Source organism: Puma concolor, chromosome C1 (genome assembly GCF_028749965.1).
Source record: "Puma concolor isolate L17-30 chromosome C1, mPumCon1.1.hap2, whole genome shotgun sequence".
Classification (NCBI taxonomy): Eukaryota; Metazoa; Chordata; class Mammalia; order Carnivora; family Felidae; genus Puma; species Puma concolor.
In genome coordinates, this window is record NC_141674.1 from 171,779,695 (window position 1) to 171,804,925 (window position 25,231).

The window sequence follows — 25,231 nt, forward strand, 5'->3', positions numbered from 1 at the left end:
AGTATGCCTGGTACAAGGAGGTGGCCATTACATTTCTTTCTTTTTTTTTTTTTTTTAAGTGTATTTGTTTATTTTGAAAGAGTGGGGAGGGGCAGAGAGAGAGAGCACAGAGCCCGATGTGGAGCTCAGTCTCACAAACCAAGAGATCATGACCTGAGCCAAAATCAAGAGTCAGACTCTTAACTGACTGAGCCACCCAGGCGCCCCTGGCCATTACATTTCTAATGAACGGTGGGGTGGATGAACCAATAAACTGACTATGAAGTTTCAATGCTGGGGACCTGGGAAAACAATGGTGCCACATGCTAAAAAAGTTACAAGAAGGAAATCTGTAATAAAAAGATAGCTTTAATTATTAACTAGGTTGTAATTGAAGTACAAATAGGCAACCTAGGTAGAAGTGTTTATTGAAGGAGAAATATGGTGCTGTACCTGTGACAGGGATAAGAACTGGAGTCACAAGAGTGATAATTAAGCCTAGTTGCTGGATATACTCCAAAGGGAAGAAACCGTTATAAGGAGAGAGCAGTAGAGGCCAAGCACAAAGTCTCAGGGAATGCCCATGGCTAGGGGACAGGGGAAGAACTAGCATGACTTGGGTAACAGTTCAAGGAGGAAAATGCTTAGGAATAAAAATGGGTCAAAGTGTCAAATACCACGAAATAATGAAAAAAAAAAAACCATATACTTGTAAGGAACTATAGAATTGTAAATATTCTTTTTATCTATCCTAATTTTTTTTTCAATAAATGGCAGAAGTTGCCCCAAGTTAATTCAGCTGCTATAGTCAGTAAACATTTGCACCAAAGCAAAAAACTAAATTCCCCAAATTAGGAGGAAGTCAAGGGGAGGAAAGAAGTTTGGAGAAAGAGAGAGAATGAATCTCTACCACCCCAGTCAGGCACAGGCCATCCCGCAAAGAGGGCGCCCCCTCTGGGGCAGGCCTGGCAGGTGCAGGCAGTCAGAAATCTCTAGTTACTCAGCAGTAGCCACTCAAACTTAAGAATTTCTCTGAAGCACCTCAGAAATAGGGGCAGAGAGACATTAGTCAAACCTGTGTAGGGTACCCAGCTTACACTAGGGGATACCGCTAATGTTTCCCTAATTCAACAATATGTCACACGGGAACTCCAAGGTCAATACAGTCTGACTTTATAATCAGAAACAAACCAGAGAAGTAACTGGGTTATGCTCATGTAATTCATTAGTGTCAGAATTTACCAACTATACCTGCTCTCTGGAAAAATTTTTGTTTTTCAAAAATAAAAACTCATAAGGTGCGCCTGGGTGGCTCAGTCGGTTAAGCATCTGACTCTTGATTTCGGCCCAGGTCATGATCTCACAGTCATGACAGCCAGCCCAGCTTCGGGCTCCACACTGAGCATGAAGCCTCCTTGGGATTCTCTCTCTCCCTCTTCCTCTGCCCCTCCCCTGCTCACGTGCGAGCTCACTCTCTCTTAAAAAAAGAAAAACACTTCAAAAAAAAAAAAAAACCTCACAAATCAGTCACCACCACAAAGTAGAAAACTGGGAGAATTCTTTTTTCAGAATCATTTTAATAATAAAAAAAGACCTTTTCATTGTATCATTTGAATACCTGCCTCAATTTTCTGGTTGATTTGACAGACCAAATGACTCGGTGGAATAAAACTAAAATTGTTTTTCCCCATATGCCATGTTATGGGAAATAGACATGATGTTCTCCTTATTAGGACAGTGGGTTTACAATAGTAGAGCACACTCACAAACTGGAAGCTGTTCAGACAAAGTCATTATCTCAAGTAAAAAAAAAAAAAAAAAAAATTGTTAAGCTTCCAGGCAAAGGATAAATTAACTAGAGTGAAAGAATTTCTTTTCTAAATTCCAGGCAGAAACAGCTTGACACTTTTGAAAGCTGGGTTATGTGGGTTACAATGTTTTTGTATCTTCTCTATATTCTTCTTTACCAACCTCAGCAGCTACATTTTTCCAAAGCATAAAATTTTGACTATGAATAATTTGTATTTTCCTTATAGAACATGTGAATACATCAGTGCATCTTTCCACAAGCAGAATAAGCTTGGTTTTGCTTGTTTGTTTTCATCATTCCCATTATACCAGGAAACAGGAAAACATTTATAAAAGAGGAACAGTACACACGAAGCCCAGGAATACTACATTCATTCTAGGTCATTTTTTTTTTTTTTTTACACATTGAACTATTTTTGTATATTATTTATAGTGTTGTTGATGTCATATCTTTCATTTACACACTAAGTGCTATATTATTATAACCATAACTTCTGCACAGACTGATAGCACATGTATGCACTTGACTAAAACTTTTGACTTACCTGTTGTACTATACAAATGAGCTTTGTGGTTTGTTTTGATCAAATTCAACAGTAGACGTGATCATTAAAACAGAAACATTGCTGGACACCAATAATTTCCAGCTGATTTTATGACACTGCAAAACATTCTCAATTGTATCAAGAAGGTAATGAAATAAGTCTAAATAAATCATTTTCATTCACTTATGTTTTTTAAAAGTTGTTTGTTGGGCACATTTGGCAGACATTGCCTCTGGTCAGACACTTGTCACTTTGACAAGATTCAATGGAAATCAACAGTGAAAACTATCGCAATCTAATGAAAACTGATGTTTCAAAGTTATTTACAACTCAGTAAAATAAATGCTCCACTTCCACATATAAGACACCTTACAAAGCAGGACGCACAGACCCAAATCAGTGCAAACTACTAGAGGAAAGTGAAATCGAAAAGGTATTTATAACTAATTGCAGTTAAAATGTTCTTGTAAGAGCAATTGTAGCATTAGTCACAGAAACAAAAACTAGAAACAACCCAAATATCCAGGAACATTAGGATAAAGTGTGGTATATTCATATGATAGAATTCTACACAGCAACGAAAATTCAGAAGTACTGTTATGCACAGCATAATAAGTAGCAAAGAAAGCCATACACTATACACACACACACACACACATATGTGTATATATGTGTGTGTGTGTGTATATATATATATATATTCATAAAAGATCAAAATTAGACAAAATTAATGTATGATATTGGAATTTCTGCTAGCAGTTATCTTGGGAAAGAAAGGTGGAAGTAATAATTTGGAAGAGGCACAAGGAGACTTCTGGAATGCTGCTAATAGTATAAATCTTGATCTGTGTGATGGTTTCACAACAGTGTTTACTTTGTTACAAGTCACTGAGCTGCATGCTTATGATTTGTGTTTTTGAACATATAGCATACTTCATCTGAAAGCTTATTTTATGATGAGATGAAGTAACTAGATTCTACCATGTCTTTCCCACTGAACACAACTACAGAATGCATGAAGCAACTACTTAAGGATTCTGAAAAGTAAATAATAGAAAGATTGGGGAAGAAGACTGATATTCTCAAACTGTTCATTAACTTCCCCCGCTCTAGTACCCTCCAGCCTAGTTGCAACACAGCCCATAGCCTATAAGGGGGCATGATACAGATTCTCTTTAGGAGAATCCCTCTACTTCTGACTCAAGAAGTGAGAAAAGGGTCTTCTACTACTCCATTCTCTGGTATCCCATCATTCAAGCAATCCTGGGGCAGTGCTGACAACAGCTGCACCAAGGGAGGCCCTCAGGAGTCTAAACTGGTGACATTGGAGAACCTTCCTTTCTCATTAGACGTGTAATGTCAAGAGATTGGGGCAAAGCCCCATCGCTTTGTCCTCCACCATCTGGCCTCAGATGTGGAGTCAGTCACAGGAAGTACATCACAGAGTGGGATAAATAAAGCTCCAGATTTCTGGCCAAAGGACCAAAGAGGAGCCCCAAAGGAACTAAAAAAGTGCTGAGAAGACCACAGACAGAGAGGAACTTAGAAAAAATTCCATGAAATTGTTTATGAGCTGGTAGATTCACCTCTGGGTATGTATGAATCGGACACTGAACAGTATACTGTAGACTTTGAAAACTAAACTGTGGGATAGATCATTGCCCTGATCTCACACTGGCCCCTGGGTAGAATGCACATGGGATAGATCTGAAAGGCACTTCAAAGACTGACAGTGGAACAGATACTGAAATCACAACCTACAGAAGACAAGTCAGAATTTGCCGCTTAAACCCAATGTGCTAAAATAAAAACATCAACATTATCGGGGCACCTGGGTGGCTCAGTCGGCTGTGTCCAATTCTCATTTCAACTCAGGTCATGATCTCACAGTTTGTGGGATCAGGCCCACTTTGGGCTCTGCACTGACAGTGTAGAGCCTAAAATTCTCCCTGCCCCTCCACTGACTGTTCTCTCAAAAAATAAACAAACATTAAAAAAATATAAATCAACATTCTCTATAGAACTTTAAATGAGAACCAAAGTCTTAGAACATAAATAATCAAAATGACCAGGATGCAATTAAAAAATTACTCTGCATATGAAGAACCAGAAAAATCTCAATTTGTATGGAAAAACAATCAGGTGACACAAATGTTAAAATTATCCAACAATAATCTCAAGGCAGTTCTTACAAAAATTCTCCAAAAAGTAATAGTGAACACCCTTGAAATGAATGGAAGGATAGAAAGTCTCAACAAAGAAATACAAGATATAATGAAGAACCAAGTGGAAATTTTGAACTTTGAAAATTGCAGGAACTGGAATAAAAAATTCACTAGATGGGCTCAGTAGAAGAATAGTGATGATCAAGTCACCGAACTTGGAGACAGACCAGGAGAAATTATAAAGATTGAGAGGGAAATGAGCAGATCTTTGGGGACCTGTGGGACAATAACAAAAGCTCTAAGATTCACATCATCATAGATTTGGAAATAGAAGAGAATGTGCTGTAAAAATAAATCTTGGAAGAAATAGTTGCTGAAACCTTCCCAAATTTGACAAAAGGCAAAAATTTATAGACTCAAGAAACTCCATTAACCCTAAACAGGTTAAAACCAAAGAAATCAATGTCCAGGCATAGCACAATCCAACTGCTAAAAACTAAACACCAAGAAAAAAGCTTTGAAAGCAACCAGAGAAAACTGACACATTATATACAGGGTAACAATGATTTGAATGACTACCAATTTCCCTTGAGAAACACAGAAGTAAGTGGAATAACTTTTTTAAACACTGAATGAACTGCCAACCAGGAATTCTATATCCAATGAAAATACCCTTCAGGAATGAAGGTGAAATCTAGACATTTTCAGATAAAGGAAAACTGAGAGAATTTATTGCCACCAGAACTGCTTTAAAAGAAATGTTGAAGGAAGTTCTTCAGGTAGAAGGAATACTGGAAAAAAGGAAAAAAACAATAGAAATAGAAACATCTATGTAAACACAGTAGGCTATTCTCTTTTTTTTTTATTTTGAGAGAGAGAGAGAGAACAAGGACATGAGTGGGGGAAAGGGGCAGAGGGGGAGAGAGAGAGAGAATCTTAAGCAGGCTCCACACCCAGTGTGGAGCTCAACACAGGGCTTGATCCCATGACCGTGGGATCAATCATGACCTGAGCCGAAATCCAGAGCTGGATGCTCAACCAACTGAGCCACCTAGGCACCCCTGTTCTCCTCCTGAGTTGTTTAAAACATTTTTAATGGCTTAAAGAAAAAATACAATTACATATACTGTCATTATATATATATATATATATATATATATATATATATATATTCACAAGATAAATGTATAACACAGAGAGATCATACACATGTGTGCATGAGGAAGAGAGATTCAAATAATCCAACATGAATCAGGATATAGAACACAGGAATGAAAAAGAGAGGGAACAAACAGAAACAAATAATAAAATGGTAGATCTAAATAAAAACATAACAATAACCACATTAGATGTAAATATCTCAATGCACCAATCAAAAGACAAAGATTGGTTAAAAGAACAAAAAAACCAATTCCAACAAAAAAATGACCCAATTATACTAGGTCTACAAGAAATTTGTTTAGAACATAATAATGTAGGTATGTTAAAAGTAAAAGGGTAAAGATACACCTTGTAAATACTGATAAAAAGGAAAATTGAAGTAGCTATATTAATATCAAAGAAAATAGATTTTAAAGCAGAGAAAACTACCAGAGATAAAGAGCGACATTACATTATGAAGGGTCAATTCTCCAATAAGACATAAAAACACTAATTGTGGGGGCGGGTGGGTGGCTAAGTCAATTGAGTGTCCAACTCTTTTAAAAAAAAATTTTTTAACGTTTATTCATTTTTGAGACAGAGAGAGACAGAGCATGAATGGGGGAAGGTCAGAGAGAGAGGGAGACACAAAATATGAAACAGGCTCCAGGCTCTGAGCTCTCAGCACAGAGCCCGACGCGGGGCTCGAACTCATGACCTGAGATCATGACCTGAGCCAAAGTCAGAAGCCCAACCAACTGAGCCACCCAGGAGCCCCCAGTGTCCAACTCTTGATTTCAGCTCAAGTCATGACCCCATGGTTCATGAGTTCGAGCTCCATGTCTGCACTGTCAGTGCAGAGCCTGCTTGGGAATATCTCTCTCCCTTTCTCTGTCCTTCCCCTGCTCTCTCTCTCTCTTGTTCTCTCTCAAAATAAATAAACAAAAATTACAAAAATACTGTGAATGCACCAAATAACAGTTTCAGAATACCTGTACATGAAAAAAACAGAACTGAAAGAGAAATAGAAACATCTATGATATTTGGAGATTTATTCATCTCACAATGATCAATAGATCTAGTAGACAGAAAACAGGCAAGACTATAAAAGTCCTAAACAACAGTATTAACTAATCTAATTGACATTTAAAGGACACTCCTCCCAACAATTGCAGAATATATATGTATATTTTTTTTCACCAAGTGTAAACAAAACATTCACCAAATCATATCCTGGGTCATAGAATAAACCCTAACAAATTTAAAAGAATCAAAATTATACAAAGTGTATTCTCTATAGTAGAATTAGAATAACATAAAGCAAAGAGAAAAATCTCCAAACGGCAGCAAATTTAACAGCAAAATCCTAAATAATTCATAAGTCAAATATGTAGCCTCAAGGGAAATTATAAACTATTTTAAAGTAAAGAATATTAAAATAAAACCTATCAAACTTTGTGAGATGCAAATAAAGCCATTCTTAGCATCAAATTACTATACTAGACAAGAATAAAGGTCTCAAATCATAACCTAAGCTTCTACCTTACGGGAAAAACAGACAGCAAAGTAAATCTTAAACAAGCAAAGGAAGGAAATACTGAGGAGCAGAAATCAATAAAGTTGCAAATAAATAGAGAAAAAATCAATGAAACCAAAAGATGGTTCTTTATATTCAGAATATATCACTTCTGGAATAGGTATGTGCTATCACTACACACCTATTAAAACGGCTAAGATTTAAAAAATAAAAAACTGAAAAAAACACATTTCAGAGAGGATGCCCAGCAAGGGGAACACTTACACACCACTAGTGCAAAATTGAACAGCCATTTTTGGAAACAGTTCGGCAGCTTTTTTTTACAAAGTTAAACATACCCTTACTATCTAACCCCAGTAATTTTATTCCCAGATATTTACCCTAGAGAAATGAAAACTTAGGTTTATACAAAAACTTGTACACAAATGTTTATAGTAGATCTACCCATGACTTACAAAAACTTGAAACAGCCCAATTATCCTTCAAGGCACGAATGGATAAACAAATGGTAATAGACTCAAGTAATAAAATATTTGGGAATTAAAAAGAATCAACGATTGCTACATGCAGTAACAACTTGGATGAATCTCAAAGGCATTATGATAAGTGAAATAAGCCAATCTCAAAAGGTTACATACTCTACCATTCCATTTATATGATCATCTCAAAACTACAAAGCTATAGTGGAGAATAGATCAGTGATCACCAGTGGTTAAGGGTGGGAGAAGCTTGTAATTACAAAGAGATAGTATGAGGAAGTTTCTTTTGAGGTGATACAACTGTTCTGTGTCTCGACTGTGGTAGTGTTTACACAAGTCTATATATGCATTAAAATTCATAGAACTCATAAAATCCACACAATTTTTAGTGGCCAAAAGGTCAATTTTATTATATGTTCATTTTTAAAATAAAATATAAATAATTAAGTTTACTTTTTAAATGTTTTATTTTTATTTATTTATTTTTGAAAGAGAGAGAGTGAGAGCACTCACAGGCAAGTGGGGAGGAGCAGAGAGAGGAAGGGAGAAAATTCCAAGTAGGCTCCACGCTGTAAGTGCAGAGCCCAATGTGGGGCTCAATCTCACAAACTGTGAGCTGAAATCAAGAGCTGGATGGACGTTTAACCAACTGAGCCACCTAGGTCTCCACATTTACTGTTAAAACTTAGGGTACAGGGTGGTGCCTGGGTGGTTCAGTCGGTTAAGTGTCCAACTTCAGCTGAGGTCATGATCTCACAATTCATGAGTTCAAGCCCCACATCGGGCTCTCTGCTGTCAGCACAGAGCCCGCTTCAGATCTTCTATCCCCCTCTCTCCCTCTCTCTCTGCCCCTCCCCCACTCTTTTCCTCCCTCTCAATAATAATAAATATTAAAAACAAAAACATAGTGTACAGATGTCCCCAGATAAGACTTGAGTATCTAGGTTACAAAGACTAATTTGACTACAAATGAAAACTAGGAAGATAGTGATGTACTCACCACTGGCCCCTCTACAGTTTCCATTACTAGAATCCATAGGAAAATCTGAAAGTGATAAAATAAAGAATCATAATTCATTCATTATTATTTTGAGAATTCCCATATAAAAATCTAATTCAGTCATTAATTTAATTAAATCTAATTCAGTCATGTCTCAAGGAAGTGGATTCTTATTAGTGCCATGAGCTTGGCACTCTATTACTTATAGGTCAAATAAGGACAAGATCTATTTTGTGTGACTGAAAGAGGATATGCTCTTTTGAGTTCTCCTTAATTGTGCATAAAATTTCAGGATTTAGTAAGTTTTTGAGTCTCACGCAATTTCTGACACCATGAAGTCCATGCACATATTAGGCATTCACCCAACACTTGGGTCTTGATGACTAAAAGAAGCCAACACATCTCTTCAATAAATAGATGTATCACACATTACTAGCATATATTTAAATTCTTGGTGCCTAAAGAAAACATTCAGAAAACATTCTCATGCCCTTTGTTACCTGTAAACAGTTCTTCAGCAGAAAGAAAGCATACCATGCAGGGGCCAGTGCAATTAATAGACGTGGTAATAATTGGAAATTGTCAAGGACTCTTTTCATGATCCCATAATCCAAGAAAATGGTAATGATGAATGATAAATAGTAATTATATAAAGTTCTTCGGTGTTCTAGTTAAGAAAGCAGCCTCTAGGGGAGCCTGGGTGGCTCAGTCAGTTAAGGTCTGACTCTTGATTTAGGCTCAGGTCATGATCTCACAATTTGTGAGTTTGAGCCCTGTGTCAGGCTTTGCACTGACAGTGCAGAGCCTGCTTGGGATTCTCTCTCTGTCTCTGTCTCTCTCTCTCTCTCTCTGTCCCTCCCAACCCACCTCTCAAAAATAAATAAATATTTTAAAAAAAGGAAAAAGAATAAAAAAGCTGCCTCTAGTGAATAACAGTGCCTCAGCAAAACACCCTGCTGAGACTTGCTGAACTTAGCTATCCATTCTTTTTTTTTTTTTAATTTTTTTTTCAACGTTTATTTATTTTTTGGGGGACAGAGAGACAGAGCATGAACGGGGGAGGGGCAGAGAGAGAGGGAGACACAGAATCGGAAACAGGCTCCAGGCTCTGAGCCATCAGCCCAGAGCCTGACACGGGGCTCGAACTCACGGACCGCGAGATCGTGACCTGGCTGAAGTCGGACGCTTAACCGACTGCGCCACCCAGGCGCCCCAGCTATCCACTCTTATTGCTACTTCAACTCAGCACTTTTATATAAGTTTTAGATTTGTATTAATACGTTATGTTAAATAACTTCAATATCTGTTTATCCTAACAGAAAATAACATTCTTCTTCTGTCCTTTTTCTTCATAGGATATATCATGAATAAATTTTAAAAGGAGTGGTTAATACCATGTTAGGACAATAGTACTCAAAATTACTATTAATCAATTACATTCTCAGGCTTAGTAATCATCGTCTGGTATTTAAAAAGCTCTGTACAAGGAAAGACAGTAACCATCAAATAGGCAGGCAACAAATACTTGATTCTAAAACATGAGGTTTGACTTAGTCATATACTATTAATTTAATGACTTTTATTCTATGCAAAGACTTTATTCGTGATAAATGTATCCAAGTGTTAAAGTAACATGCCAATCAATGGTTTTATTTCTGAATAATTCCAATAATCATAATACATATATGACCTATACCAAAATGATCTTTCTGTAAATGAAGAAATTATATTAAACCACATGTAAAATAATTGTTTAGTGTCGAAAGGTTGAAAGAAAAATGAAAAAAATCTCTTGGAAAAAAAACAACCCTTTGATATAGTTGAATCTAGGAAAGTGGTTTTACTACTCTCATTCTTACAGAAAAATGTTTCTTCATTTTTAAAAGTGCTTAGAAGTCAATTGGTAGAATTATAAGAGAAAAAAGTTATCTGGTCCTAAATAATCCAAAAAAATTGTTTTCATAAAGTTAAACTTAGGAATTCCAACAATATCATCCTAAGTTAAAATAGCAGGCATTATTAGGTTGTATGCCCCAAGAATTTCTAGTAGGGGTCATAGAAGTTTCCAGAAGAAGAGTCCTAAAGGAGCTGGGGAGGGTTGGGTGGGGGGTGCGTTCCACATAGAAAATCACATGTGTAAGAAATATGGAAAGAAATTGCAGTACTCACCAAGGGACCTGCAAGTCTTCCAGTGTGGCTAAAATAGAGAAAGTTGTGAGCAGAGAGAAATGAAGCCAGAGAGGTAGGAAGGGATGAAGTCACAAAGGCTAGAGACAGACACCAAAGGATTTTAAGCAACAGATTGACATTTCAGAAAGATCACCCTGTTGGAATATGGAGGGACAATACTGGAAGTAAGCAAGCCGATTATTACCCCGTGGCCATAATCCATGTGACACATGTGGAGACCCAAACTAAGAGAGCAGCATCAGAGAAGGAGGGAAGGAAACTGGATTCAGAGTAGATCCATAACACTTAATACCCATTATTTGGGGGGGGGGGGGGGGGGGAGGGGGCGGTAAAGAATAGGGTAGAATCAAGGATGACTCCCAGGCCTGGAGCATGGGTATGCTGGTGCCTCGTAACCATATAAAAAAATACTCAAAAAGAATAGGCAGATGAGGGGAAGGAAAGGAGGAGTTCACTTTGTGGCATGATGGGATTGAAGGGCTCGGGATTAGATGTGACAATCTGGAATGTACTCTTATCTCCAAAGTGTAGTGAAGTAGTTATCTCTTATCTCTTGGAATCCCCGTCCAGAGCTGTCTTTTATTCTCTTAAGCTATATATAAGTGAGCTTTCGAAATACAATGGACAAAACTTGATCCATTAACTGCAATCTGACCGTCAAAAGACACAGATTCTCTCAAAAGTTATGAATCACCTCTTTCTTCTTAAGACAGCAAGTGTATTGGAGAATGATTTCTGGTTTGAATCTTCTCGCTCTTAATAGCTTTATGACCTTGCACAAGTCACTTATATGCCTCAGCTTCCTTTTCTTCAAAATGGGAATAATAGTACCCACCAGGTAGTTATTACAGTAAATTGAAATGCATAACACACTTAAAACAGCAGATGAGACATGCTAGTGTTATTAGTTCTTATTCTGGTTGCTGCTAACAATCCCTGAGAGGACATGTCCTTTCCTCGATCACGTTGTTATTAAACACTTACATTGTGCTTTGCCATTCATCGATCACTTCACATGAATAGTTCTCTTATTCTTCTCTATTCACAATGTCAATCTTGAATGACTTGCTCAAGGTCTAACATTAATGGCAAAGGTGGAATACCAACTAAGGGTCTAGAGCTCTAAAACTGTGCAATTGCAGAAATATAACCAATTCTTAATTATTCAAAACTGTATGTCTCTTCTTTCTATACACCTAGCAGAAAGAGAAAGGCCAAATAGAACTTAAGTCAGTTTTGCTATTTATAGCAACAACTATTTGGAAGTCTGGTAGGAATGAAATTTTAAAAAATGAATCATTAAGATTTGGGGGCTACATAAGATTTTATTACCACAAATAATTAGGTTAGCTGTGATGAAATACCGTAACTCTGAGATCGTCTCTTCCCTACCCCACCCAGAATGCCTTTCAGTATTTTATGTAATGAGGCATCTTTAGGGGTGTCTGGGTGGCTCAGGTGGTTAAGCGTCTGAATCTTGGTTTCATCTTAGGTCACAATCTCACAGTTCGTGAGTTCAAGCCCCGTGTCAGGCTCCGCAGCTGGCAGCATGGAGCCTGCCTGGGACTCTTTCTCTCTTTCTCTCTCTCTCTCTCTGCCCCTTCCCTGCTCATGCTGTCTCTCTCTAAATAAAAATTTTTTTAAAAATCTTTAAAACTGTGTTCTCTCCAGTCTTAATCTAAAATTTCCATTTCTTCTTTCCATTCCATTTTCCTCCTATCACACTAAATAATTTTTCCTTCTTGGTATTTGGCCCCTCAAATATTTGTAGAGCAGGGCTGAAGAAAAGGCTGCCTGTTTCTGAGAGAGCAGAGATAGGACTAAACAGCAGTACATGCATGTGAAAGCTGGCATGGTCCCGGCAGCAAGAGAGGGCCTGGCGAAATGTGTTGAGCAAGAACTGAGGTGACGAGCTAACACTACCGCAGAAACCAGCGATGACTGAGGATTGATTATAAAACCCTTGGCATGGTGAACCATGGGTACTGAATAAATAGCTGGGAAATATCACACATAAGTTTTCTTAAATTCTTGATCTCTACACATCCAAGATCAACTATTTATAATTAACAGACATCCATCAGACTCATTCTCTCTTCCTGTTGCTCCCAAAGGGATTTGTTCTTGATCCTGAGGTCCAGGTTAATTTGTGTAAAATGAAATATTAAGCTTGTGTGTTCAGAAGTAAGATCTGCTTATCCAGTTGGGTCCCCGTGTGGGGCTTGTTTTCCAGAGCTGAAGTGATAAAAATTCTAGGCTGTATCTGCATTGACCAGCCTACCGTTTCAAAAAAGAAAACATCATTTTGATACCACAATGATAACCATGGCGAAAAAGCAATAGCAGCAGCACCAATCTGTTAGGGACGATGTCCCAGGTACCATGATCTTTAACTTCATCTTCACCATGCCTGTGGGATGTAGGCAGTGCTGTTGCCATGATACAAATCAGAAAACTTTAAACCAGAGAGGTTATATAATTTCCCTGCACTAACACTTGATAGGAAGCAGAGTCCAGATTCAACACCTGGCCTGCTGGGCTCCTACCCACACTCTTTACTCGCCATACAATACTGAAGACAGGACTAGAGGTCTTAACTGGCAGAAATGAATCCTCCGATAAAGCAGTTGTGCATGAAGCCACAACTCCATAATAAATATACAATGTGGAAAAAGAATACATTTAATGTGAATTTGTTGGTAAGGGTCAGGATAGGATCTTTTTTTTTTTTTTTTTTTTTTTTTAACATATGCTGGCCCCTAGTATTTCAAAAGCAAAAAGTAGTTGGAAGCACTGCCCCATTTCAGCACGTAAATGGGCCTAAACTTGTTTGTGGAATCCTACTGTGCTAGGAGGGAAGAGACCCATGTGAAAATGGTAGGACTTGCAAATCCTCTTGGCATTGAAGGAATGTGAAGGGTGGCCTCTTTTATTCAGGGAGACCTCATTTTTGTATTCGGCTGGATTCTAGTCATAAAACATAAGTGATTCTGTTTATACCTAGAGGAAGAAAAAAAGCTGCTTCACGGACTATCCTATCCCCCTGAACCAAGCAGTATATTGCATCGTAAATTAAACTGGCCACATATGGTACTTACTAAGTAATTCCAGGTGTCCAACAGTTTGACCCAGGATAGGGAATGAAATTTTCAGCAAGCTGGCCTTGGAAGCCAGGGGACCCTTCAGGTTAGAATCCACCTCTCCATTCCCCATCCCCACCTCCCCTGAAGCTCCCACCTGCCACCAGGGCCAAGGACTCACACTGAAGGTTGTGGTAAAGGGAGGGAAAAGGGAGACCATCACAAAAATATGGCTCCTACTGCCGCCTACCCCTACCTATTTTTCCAGCAAGGATGCTGTCAACAGAGCAGCTACTATGGCCTTTGAAAGCAGCTCGGAAATCATGTCCCACTTAGTGACAAATTGTTTCCATGCATGTCCTATTTGAGAGCTTCAATGAGGCAGTTGTTCTGCATTTGGTCCCCAACGATAGGTAATTCAGGGACACTTAAGGAAGCTGCTTCCCATCCATATTGACCACAGCGTTTGAAAGCTGTTCATCTTGCCAAACCTCTCTCATTTGAGGTCCATCTCGAAGAGAGGTTTCAGAGCAAGTCTTTTCCTTTAACGGGAGGAAAGCATTTCAGAGTGAACCAAAGCCACCTCATTCCAGGTCATTGGCCCGAGCAAAGCACCAGTATTTAACAGATTCTAAGTGTCTGGCAAACCAGGGCAGCAACTGACCAAACTCTTCCAGAAGCTGCACAGACTGTGACTCAAGAGTGTTCTTTGAGCCCAAAGATTAAGAAGAAATACATTTCTTTCTGCTTACATTATACAGCCAGTTATTCGTTCTTGATTAAAACCAAGACGACTTAATAGGTATATTCAAAGAGTGATTGAGGGGACCATGGAAAAGCTTCTGGAATCTTTCTGTTCAGTTTTGGTTTTACAGCTATTTGTACTCTCTGCCTCTCCACTCACTTTATGGTAAGCATGCCAATGTGCACAGAAAACAATTTTTCCAAATCAATTCTCTGACAGCCAAGAACTGTTACCTAGAGATGGACCATGGGCATGAGCTTAGGCTGAGCAGGTCAAGTGGCAGGAGGAAACATTTGATGCCCAGGAAATGAACAGAGGAGGCAATCGAGTCAGCACATTTAATAACAGAGTTCATCTGGGGAAGGTATGAAAGAGAACAGACCATAACAAATATGAAATTCTATGAAGGGTGAAATTTGAGTTGAGGGGTAATTGGTAGGAGTGCTATTAAGTGAGAATTAAATGAACCATAATGAACCAGGTTTAGCTGGGGTCTTCAGAGTTATGACTGTCCTAATTAGACCAAATACTAGTGAGAAAACAACTTGTGGTTGATTCCATTAAATGCAGAACTACAATCAAGCTTTACAGTAGGGAAAGATGAAAATGAATGTGTGGTTGGTGCACACACAGCACAAAGGGCATGAAATAAGGTATTAAAGACATATTTGCAGGGCATAACAAACAGTAGGGCAAGGGGTGAGATTAAAAGTAACATTACGTGAGCATATGATGATAGCACACCTTAAATATAACTCCTTTCATCCATATGTCACTTACAAAAGGACTTGAAGGCATGTGGGAATGTGAAAAGAGCCCAGCAATTCACTTCGCCAGCTCTGTGGCTGGGAGCAAGTCACAGAAGCTAATTAGCAGTGCATAGCAATGTTTCACAGCTGTTTCAGTCTGGAATGGAAGAACAATTTATCTCATTGAAAGGATGAAGAAATTTAAGGTGAAGGTAATTGCTCAAATTGGACTTTGAGCAAACACATATCACTAACATCTGTGGGTTGGAGTAAGATTACTGAAATTATCTAGGCATTTTTAATGATTAGAAGAAAATGGTGCTTCAGTTTTTCTGTTTTCACCATACAATCTTGACAAGCAGCTACAACAGGAAAAATACGGAAAATGTGTGATTGAGAATGCAAGAGAATCCGGCAAGAAAGTTCAGTGACTGTAAACAAATTAAGAAAGTAAAAAAAGAGCATCACTATGCAAGATGTGGTTACTTAGACATGGAAAGCATGGAAAGCGCAGGGTCACTGTTGAGCACAAGTGTGACGGGGAGTGGAATGAACTGCAAGTTTTAGAAAGACGGATAGCCTATCGGAATGGAGTGCATCAGTCTGGAAGAGAGAAGAAAGAAGTGGTGCTCCAGAGAGGAGTGATGAAGAGAAGCGACCCCAAGAAAAAAAAAAAAAAAAAGGCAGAATTAGAGAGTAAAAGGCGAGTAACAAAAACTCCGAGAAGTGGGGTAGCTAGAGGTCGGGACGGAGGCTGGGCCAGAGCCGGACTCACCCGCTCCGTCCGCGGTAACGATGGCCTCGGGAGAGATGCACACGCCACGGTCATAAACAGGCAGCTCCTCGCAGGCCAGACTCTCGGGCCACGAGTGGCGGTACTTGATGAGGATGGGCTCGCAGCCCTGCCGGGCCCGCTCGCACACAGACTTGCAGGGCTTGATGGGCTCGTGCTGGAAGTCAATGGTGCAGATGGGCGCATACATGGCACAGAGGAAGAAGAGCAGATCCGGGCTGCACTGGGTGCCCAGCAGACCTTCGAACTGCTCAATGGCCAGGATGGCGTTAGCCTGGGTGCTGTGGTGCAGGTGGTTGGGCATCTTGGTCATGTTCCAGGGCAGGGACTTGCACAGGGGGATGCGCACGGGCTCGCAGGCTGCAGCTCGTGCTCCGGGCACCCAGAGCAGACAGAGCGCAGCCAGGGCGAGCAGCCCGGCCCGCAGCAGCAGCATCCCTCCTGGACTGCCGCAGACCATGATCCCGGCAGGACGGGGCAGGGTTCAGCAGTGCCGAGGACGCCGACAGGCCCGCTTCGCGGTCCCCTCTTCCCCCCTGGAAGTGGACACAATGATCTGGGAGCTTCTCCTCCCCCGACGATCTCAGTTTCTTTCCTTGGATCAAATTCCCCCAATGGGGTCCCACGAGCTCCGCCGACCTCCGGCCGCCGCCGCCCCTGCCTCTCTGGCTGTTCTTTCCCGACGTCTAAGCCTTCTGGGGCAGCAGCATCTATTTATTCCTCGCTCCCTCTGGCAGAAGCGTCAGATTCGCAGATGAATCAGATTAGAGGAAAACAAGAGGAAGCGAGGGAGAAATAAAATCAAAAGTAAAATTCAGCTGAGGCAGTTGGAGCTCTGGACTGTCACGTCCCCTGGATTATGAAAAGGTGCTAACAGAAGCATGAAATTCTCCAACCGGGGAAGGAGGGGCTGGGGCGGGGGAGGGGAAACCAGAGGGAAAAGACTCCTAATGGGGGAGGAGGGTGCTGTAAGAGTTTCAGTTCTTGTAGGCTGAGCAAAAAGATCCAGTTCTTGGTGGGAGTTGACGCTGCTGCAGCAGCGACCGCCGCAGGCAGGAAGGACCAGCCGGAGGAGCCTCGACGCGAGAGGTCTGTGCCTCGGCCCCGCTGCGCTCCACTTTCCCACCTCCGGGCCAGAGAGGCAGCCCCGCCCCCACCCCCTACCGCCAACCCCTCGGTGCAGTCCCAGCCCTCCAATGCCAGCTCCTCTTCCTGGGATGGGAGCGGCGGTGGGGGTGGGGGGAAAGACAAGGTCTGCCGGTTGGAGGCAGAGGGGAGGGAAGCCTCGAGAAGCAGCCAGGATGCCGTAACGCAACACAGCGCTGACTTGAGACGTGCACCTCTTTCCCATCCCCACGCTGGCTCCAAAGAAAAGCCCCCAGACCCTCGCTGAAAGCCCACCCCAATCCCTGACGGAGGAGTACCAAGTTCCCCACTGGGGAGCCCACCCAAGCACCCTCACTCCCTGGAGACAGCTCTTCAGGCAAACTACCGCTTTACCTCTGCGCATCACCAGCTCTGCACAAAGTCAGACTTCAGGAGGAAGGACTTCAGCAGTGTCACTTTAAATGTCCAAGTCACAGAAAACACAGCCCCCTGCATGCAGTGGTGAAGGTTTATCACCCAGAGTTCAGGACTACAGAAGTCTGCATTATGAATAACAAAGTGGTGGGCGGGGGAGGGGGGGCAGCCTTTCATAAAAAGGAAAGAAATCTGTACATAATACAAGTAGGCCACCAGAAGCAAGAAACAGGTTTTTTAAAAAGCATTTTTTTCTTTGCCCTGCAGAATTAGAACTTTGGAGTTTTGCTTCTTAAGGTGAAGAGTGAAAAACTACCTGCTTTGAAGTATCTGGTTTTTGTTTTGTTTTGTTTTCTGATTTTACTCACTACAATAAAATGGCATTTATTATTCAACTCTTGTCACCACGGATTTCACCTAACACTTGAAAGAAATGTGTAGGAAAATTAAACCACACAGGTAATAATAATCATGATGATGATAACAATAAAACCCTTCCCATCCAAATTAGCTCAATCTAGAGAAGAAAATAGAAACCAGATCCCCTCCTGGTCTTCTCTGTCACTAATGAGCCACATCTTTTCCTTCCTCTCCCCCTCTGCCTTCTCAGGGCATATTGTAAATGGAATGACCTATTGAGGCCCTGCACCCTGCCCTTTAACCCAGCAAAAGGATTGTAGAATGTCAGAAAACACAGCTTTCATTGAGAAGAGAAAGAAACCTTAAAACAAAACAGGAAGTCACCTTTGCCCTGCATCATTGAAATATTTCACTGCTTTAATCCAGCCATTTCTCAGAGTCAACAAGAAGCAGAAAAATGATGCCCCCGCTTCAGAGCACACAGGGAGTTGTGGGTGTCCGTTCCCCGTCACTGACCTGATGGCACTTACAAAACATCAGTGCTCACTTGAGTTTATGAAATTTTATCTCTAAAATGACCATAAAGAGCAGTTTGTGACTATAGTAAATTTCTTCAGAAGCAAGTTTGTTCCACTTAGGAGAAAACACAACAGATGGTAGATAGGGAGTCATTTAGTTAGTACAAACTTTGCCTGGTCTACAATTATTTCATGTAATGTAAGAATACAAAGCCAAAATTGTATAAACGAATTAGATGAAAGATGCTATAGCAAGTAAAATTTGGGGGAGGGAAACAAATTTGAAACAGTCAATATTAGAACATTTGGGGGAATCCATATTTTAAAATGTAGGTGGAATTTTCAGTAAATTAGAAGAAGGAAGTGAACCATAGATGCAACGGATTGTTTGCTATATGTGTTTCCCTGTTTGCCATAAGTCTTTCAGTATAAGAGGAAACGAGCTAATTGTTTTTATGGTTCCACAACTGTCTGAAATAAAAGCTTACTTTCCTTCCCCTTCACAGAAGTTAATTATCCACTTTGTCTAACATGTCCCCTCACAATTTTAGTCTCTAATCCAAACTTGTCTTTATCAACACCCAAAGTAAATTTCACTGCCTCCCACATGTCTTTTTGAATACACTGCCTGGTTTTGTTCATTTTTCTAGTCAGTTCCTCTTGAACTTTGTTCATTTGTGCAAATTATTCTTTAGCACCTGTCAATTTATTGCTGTAAAATATTTTTCTTTTGTTATTTCATCTGGGCGTGCCCTGCCTTCCTAAATAGTATGTATGATTTTCTTCAAGAAGAGAGTTCATCCTCTATGTCTTTTGAAATAAGCATTTGAGAACTGTGAGCTGATGGAATTTGGAATGCAATGTTTTAAATATTAAAACATAAATGTCTAAAAACATATAATAAATAAATGCCTTAAAGAGAAATAAAATACAAGGGCACCTGGGTGGCTCAGTTGGTTAAGCGTCCAACTTTGGCTTAGGTCATGATCTCACGGGTTCGTGAGTCTGAGCCCCACGTGGGGCTCTCTGCTGACAGTTCAGAGCCTGGAGCCTGCTTCAGATTCTGCGTCTCCCTCTCCCTGCTCCTCCCCACCCATGCTCTGTCTCTGTCTATCTCTCAAAAAAAAAACAAAATGTAAAAAAAAAAATTAAGAAAAGAGAAATAAAATACAGTTGGAATAAATAGAGTGAAGTCTGAAAACCAAGCTATGTGATCATGAAGGAAACACAAATTAGATAAGGAATACAGTCTCCACTAGTAGATGAGCCATGCCCCTAAAAGTGAGTGCCTTCCAAAAGGCCCACATTTACAGAAATTAAGGGAAGGTTGAAACCTGATTCCTCAGAGGAAATGGGGTCGTAGGTAATTTGTTTCTCTTATGTTATTTTAAGGTTTAATTTAACAAGCATTGAACTGACCCTGATCCATTAGGACCCTGATCCTAATGTAAAAGTGCACCAGGGCTGTGTGATAGCCGCCTGTTTAGATATCTCTCCACATCTGTTGAAAAGGCATTAAGGTAAATAATCTGCATGGAACACATAAGTGGCTGTAGAATTGAAGCTTTTAAAGGAAATTTTGATGGGCAGAGCAACAGGGATCTTTTAAAACTCACTCTCTAGAACTAAGGATGAAAATCACAGATTTTTACAGTGGGTTTTATGTTTGAGAAAGTTATGAAGGTGGCAAAAGCAAACTATTAGTGTACCAATACCCTACTGAAAAATATCTTATGAACCCTAGATTTCAGGACCTTGAAAGGCTCCCCAACACACATCTCGGGCCTTTCAAGGGGGTGAGGGCACTTCAGAGTAACCATGTGGCACGTGACTCTCTGAGAGGCAGCATAGCACCCATCTCCAGCACCTATTTGGGACTGTGAGTCAATTCTGGGCTCAACAGCTGCTTGGAAGTACCCCCAGACCTAGGCATGGCCAGTCTTCTTAGAATGCATGATGGCATGGGGCGCCTGGGTGGCGCAGTCGGTTAAGCGTCCGACTTCAGCCAGGTCACGATCTCACCGTCTGTGAGTTCGAGCCCCGCGTCGGGCTCTGGGCTGATGGCTCAGAGCCTGGAGCCTGTTTCTGATTCTGTCTCCCTCTCTCTCTGCCCCTCCCCCGTTCATGCTCTGTCTCTCTCTGTCCCAAAAATAAATAAACGTTGAAAAAAAAAAAATTTAAAAAAAGAATGCATGATGGCATTGGCATTTCATCTAACTTCCTGACAAGGGTTCCAGTGGTGATTTCAAGGAAAGATCTTCCTGTATAGAATTGTTGAATCATTATATTGTACACCTGAAACTGATATAACATTGTATGTTAACTATACTGGCATTAAAATTGTTTTAAATAAAAATAAATATGGACAGGGAAATAAAAGATCTTTCACTGTGAAATAGCCTTCTTTCCAAAATTTAAATTTGACCAATTTCAAAAAAAAAAAAAAAAGAATTTGTGATGTATTTTGTCAACAATTTAAGTATTAATATGCTTTTTCATCTGGTAAATACACTTTACACTTACCCCAGGTTTGTGCTTGTAAGACAATCTACATCTGTCCTTTAAGAAAATGTGGTTACATCGTTTTGTTTTGTTTTGTGTTTTTGACATCACACACAAGCAGGGGAGAGGGGAAGAGGGAGAGACAGACAGAGAGAATCTTAAGCAGGCTCCACGCTCAACGTGGGCTCAATCCCACAACCCTGGGATCATGACCTGAGCTGAAATCAAGAGTCAACCACTCAACTGACTCAGCCACCCAGGCACCCAAAAAAACGTGCTTATGTTTCTTCAAGCAGGGCTGATGTGTGCAATAATTAACAACTAGTACAGCATGGGCATCCATCAGTCAGAATGACTGAGGCCAGTCCCATTCTGTACCAACTGGGGATCAGCCCTAGGTACCCAGGGAGCAAGAGAACTAGTGTTTATTGAGTGCCTACTATCTGTGAGGCATATAAACCATACGATACTTTACAAGAGGTATTAATTCCAAAGATGAAGAAACTGAGGCTCAGAGGAAAGAAGGACTTACCCAAAGTTCTCACAGCTAGATAAGGGCCAGTCAGAGATGGGACTTGAATCCATGCTCCTTCCCCAACTCCAACAATCACACTTTTTCCTAAGCAGAAAGGATTTGGGAATGGGAAAGACCACGGCTTTCTGTGGACCTAGGTCTTAGCCTGAACCCTGTCCACACTGCTTATCAGACACTGACTGTGCCCACCACCCCCCCCACCCCCCGCCACCCAGGAATAGAATGCAAATCCTTGTGCTTCGAATGGGGAGACCTTCATGGCCTCATTCATGGCTTCATGGCCTCATTCAAGCTGTTCTGTGCACCTAGAAATTCCTCAAGTTCCACTTTAAGAAGATATTACCTGTCCAGTCTCCAAACAATCCAGAAAAGCTTCCCACCTGTTAGGTACATCAACATTAAGGCAGTGACTCTCAAACTGTGACCTGCAGCAAAATCCCCTGCAGGACTATTGAAAACACAGATTGTGTGGGCCTCATCCAGAATTTCTGGTATGGTGGGTCCTCTGGGGGTAGGGCCTGAGAATTTGCATTTCTCATATGTTCCCATGTGATGCTGATACTGCTGTCCAGGGACAACACTTTGAGAGTCACTCTTTTGAACTAGATATGAAGCCTTGATTTGCCTTAGTAAACTTTGCATGCTATAAAGCTTTCATTTTTATGGAAACCAATTTGACAAGAAACTTCATATATTGAAAAAAAAAAAAAGCTTTCATTTTTTAATCTCCTGCCTATCTTTTCTTACGAGGAACTTAGAAACATAATTTGAATAAAGCACCCTAATATCTAAATTATACTCTCAAGGGAGGCCAGGGAGGAAGACAGGACTAGATTTGTCTACTAGTTACTCAAAGGTCAACCTCAGAGCCCCAGTGAGAGTTGACAATACAATCAGCTACTCTCTGACCCTAATGTACTTTCCTAAAGGAAAATAGCAACACTCCACCCCCACTGCTACAAAAGAACAATAGATCCACTTCAAAGAAGTTCCAGAAGCAACCATAGTATCTTAGTAATGGAATGAACCTCAACAATTTAGCCTACCCACCTGTTCCTCCCCCCTCTAACCTCCTAGGCTTCCCTATCTTATTTGGGGGAAAAAAAAAAAAACCTCAGAAAAATAACTTAGGTAAAGCCATGAAGTCAGTTAATGGCAGTTAACGTGCTCAGTTCAATATTCTTTCCACTTACACCATCCTTCTCTGTTGGAAGTGTGTTTTCCTTATATTTGGAAACACCAACGCCTATATACAATATGTATGACAATTAAACATAATGGTATTCAGCTTTCACAATCCCTTAAAATCATCCAAACCTCCCAAACAACCCAAATGGACTTGGGGTCCAGAAGGGGAGGTAAGGGACACATCCAAGAGGACCTCAGACTGTAGTGCTTCCCCTGTCTAATGTCAGTTGAAACCCAGATGAACCTGAACTTCTTTCAAATCTCCCTTTGACAAGATTTAATTACAGATGATTTCTAGAATACCCTTTTGCCATCTTACTCTAGAATAGACCTGCATGTTTTGCTACGTCTTTCATCTTATATATTTAAAATCTTTATTTACTCCTCAGTTCCCTCTCTGATGGTGATAGAAGGGAAGTCAAGTGGCACAGAGGTCATTCCAACATGGGCTTTTGGCTTGAGTTATGACTGAATAACTGAGCAACTGACTGTGACCATCAAGGCCAAGTTAGAAAATGGCCTTAAAATAATCCCCACAATATTAGAAATCCTGCAAAACAGTAAGAAGCAATAACCTGGCCAGTTCACAGTCATCTGAGATTTGTTAAATGTGAGTCATATACCTCATGTTTAACCTGGAAGATGAATCACTCTCCTCCATGCATATATAAATAATGAGAACATGAATCTGCCAAATTAGCAAATATATCAATTACTAGACCCAATGAATTTTTTTAAAGTCTAAAATTGTTTCTTCAGGTTTGAAGGATAAATGTCCATCAGAATATCAGAAATTGCTATTGAAAGATTTCTAGGGTCAAAATGAGATATTTCAAAATAATTTAGCCATTGGAAAAGGCCTAAATCTTGACATGGATCCTCCTAGTACTAACAAAACCTTTCTTGAGACTAGGCTTATTATCTCTATATCACCAATCAACTAATTTACCCCATGTGAGAATCCTGGCCCACTGACCTTGCTAACCCAAGAACATTAATCATCTTGTTCAGTCTTTCCCCCATGATCCTTCCTCTTTTTTTTTTTTTTTTATTGCTTATTTATTTATTTTGAGAGAGAGAGAGAGCATGAGCCAGGGAAGGGCAGAGAGAAAGGGAGAGAGAGAATCCCAAGCAGACTCCATGCTGTCAGCACGGAGCCTGACACGGGGCTCAATCCCATGTACCATGAGATCATGACCTGAGTGAGAATCAAGAGTCGGACACTCAATCGACTGAGCCACCCAGGCGCACCCCCATAATCCTTTCTAATTGATGCCCTGACCCTCAAGATGCCCCTCATCTACTTTACTCTTCCCATCACTGGCTAATAACTCTACCTCTGACTAACACTCTTTCACCCTTTCCATTTTTCCTTCATAAAGAACTGGATCATGAGGAGGCAAATGCAGATGTTATTTTATTCTTCCTCTGTATCTTGTTTTGTTATTATCTGTCTGAAATTTATCCCTGGGAAATCTATTTTTCCTCACTCAAACTTGGGCTCCTTTTTTCATGTATTTATTCACTAAGTTGGAAGCAGAAAAAGCTGGAATTTCATCAGACCAGAGGTTTGAATCTTGTAGACTATATCATAATAACAAACACTTATACAGCATCTATTATGATTCACGATATGCCAGGCACGATTAAAGCATCTAACTCATTCAATCATCATAACAGCTCTATAACACAGGAACATTGTTACTCCCATTTTATGAATGAGGAAGCTGAGCCACAGAGGGAATCATTTCCCCAAGAACTTACGACTTCATCAGAGGTCATAGCAGGATTCTGATTCAGACAATCCAGCTGCAAAGCCTGAACATTTCCACTTAGCACTGCATCGCTCTACGTGAGAAGTTGCTCCTTCCCTAGACGCAGCACCCACGAGGAGCGGTTTGATATGCTTTTATTTCATATAAATACTCTACCTACTAAACTGCAGGACATTCCTCAGGTATCTATTTTTAATAACAGTTGTGTTAAGATATAATTTATATAGGGGCGCCTGGGTGGCGCAGTCGGTTGAGCGTCCGACTTCAGCCAGGTCACGATCTCGCGGTCCGGGAGTTCGAGCCCCGCGTCAGGCTCTGGGCTGATGGCTCAGAGCCTGGAGCCTGTTTCCAATTCTGTGTCTCCCTCTCTCTCTGCCCCTCCCCCGTTCATGCTCTGTCTCTCTCTGTCCCAAAAATAAATAAACGTTGAAAAAAAAAATTAAAAAAAAAAAGATATAATTTATATAAAATATAAAAGCTTTACTCTTTTAAAGCCTACAATCCAGTGGTTCTTAGCTCATTCAGAGTTATGTAACACCATGAATCCATAAAAGGAACCTTACCCATTAGCAGTCACTTCTCATTTCCCCTTAATCCCTTCAGCCCTAGATAACAACTAAT

General features: G+C 40.4%; 1 protein-coding gene across 1 annotated transcript in view; it reads right to left on the reverse strand.

Annotated features, from left to right (window-relative positions):
* FRZB (frizzled related protein) overlaps positions 1-17,345 on the reverse strand; it is a 32,545-nt gene extending 15,200 nt beyond the window's left edge. Inside the window, exons 1-2 of the mRNA XM_025912124.2 lie at positions 16,194-17,345; positions 8,655-8,699 (exon numbers count right to left, since the gene is read on the reverse strand). Coding sequence (XP_025767909.1) covers positions 8,655-8,699; positions 16,194-16,671 — 523 coding nt within the window. The 5' untranslated portion in view covers positions 16,672-17,345. The remainder of the gene's footprint in view (positions 1-8,654; positions 8,700-16,193) is intronic.
* Positions 17,346-25,231: the final 7,886 nt, after the last annotated feature.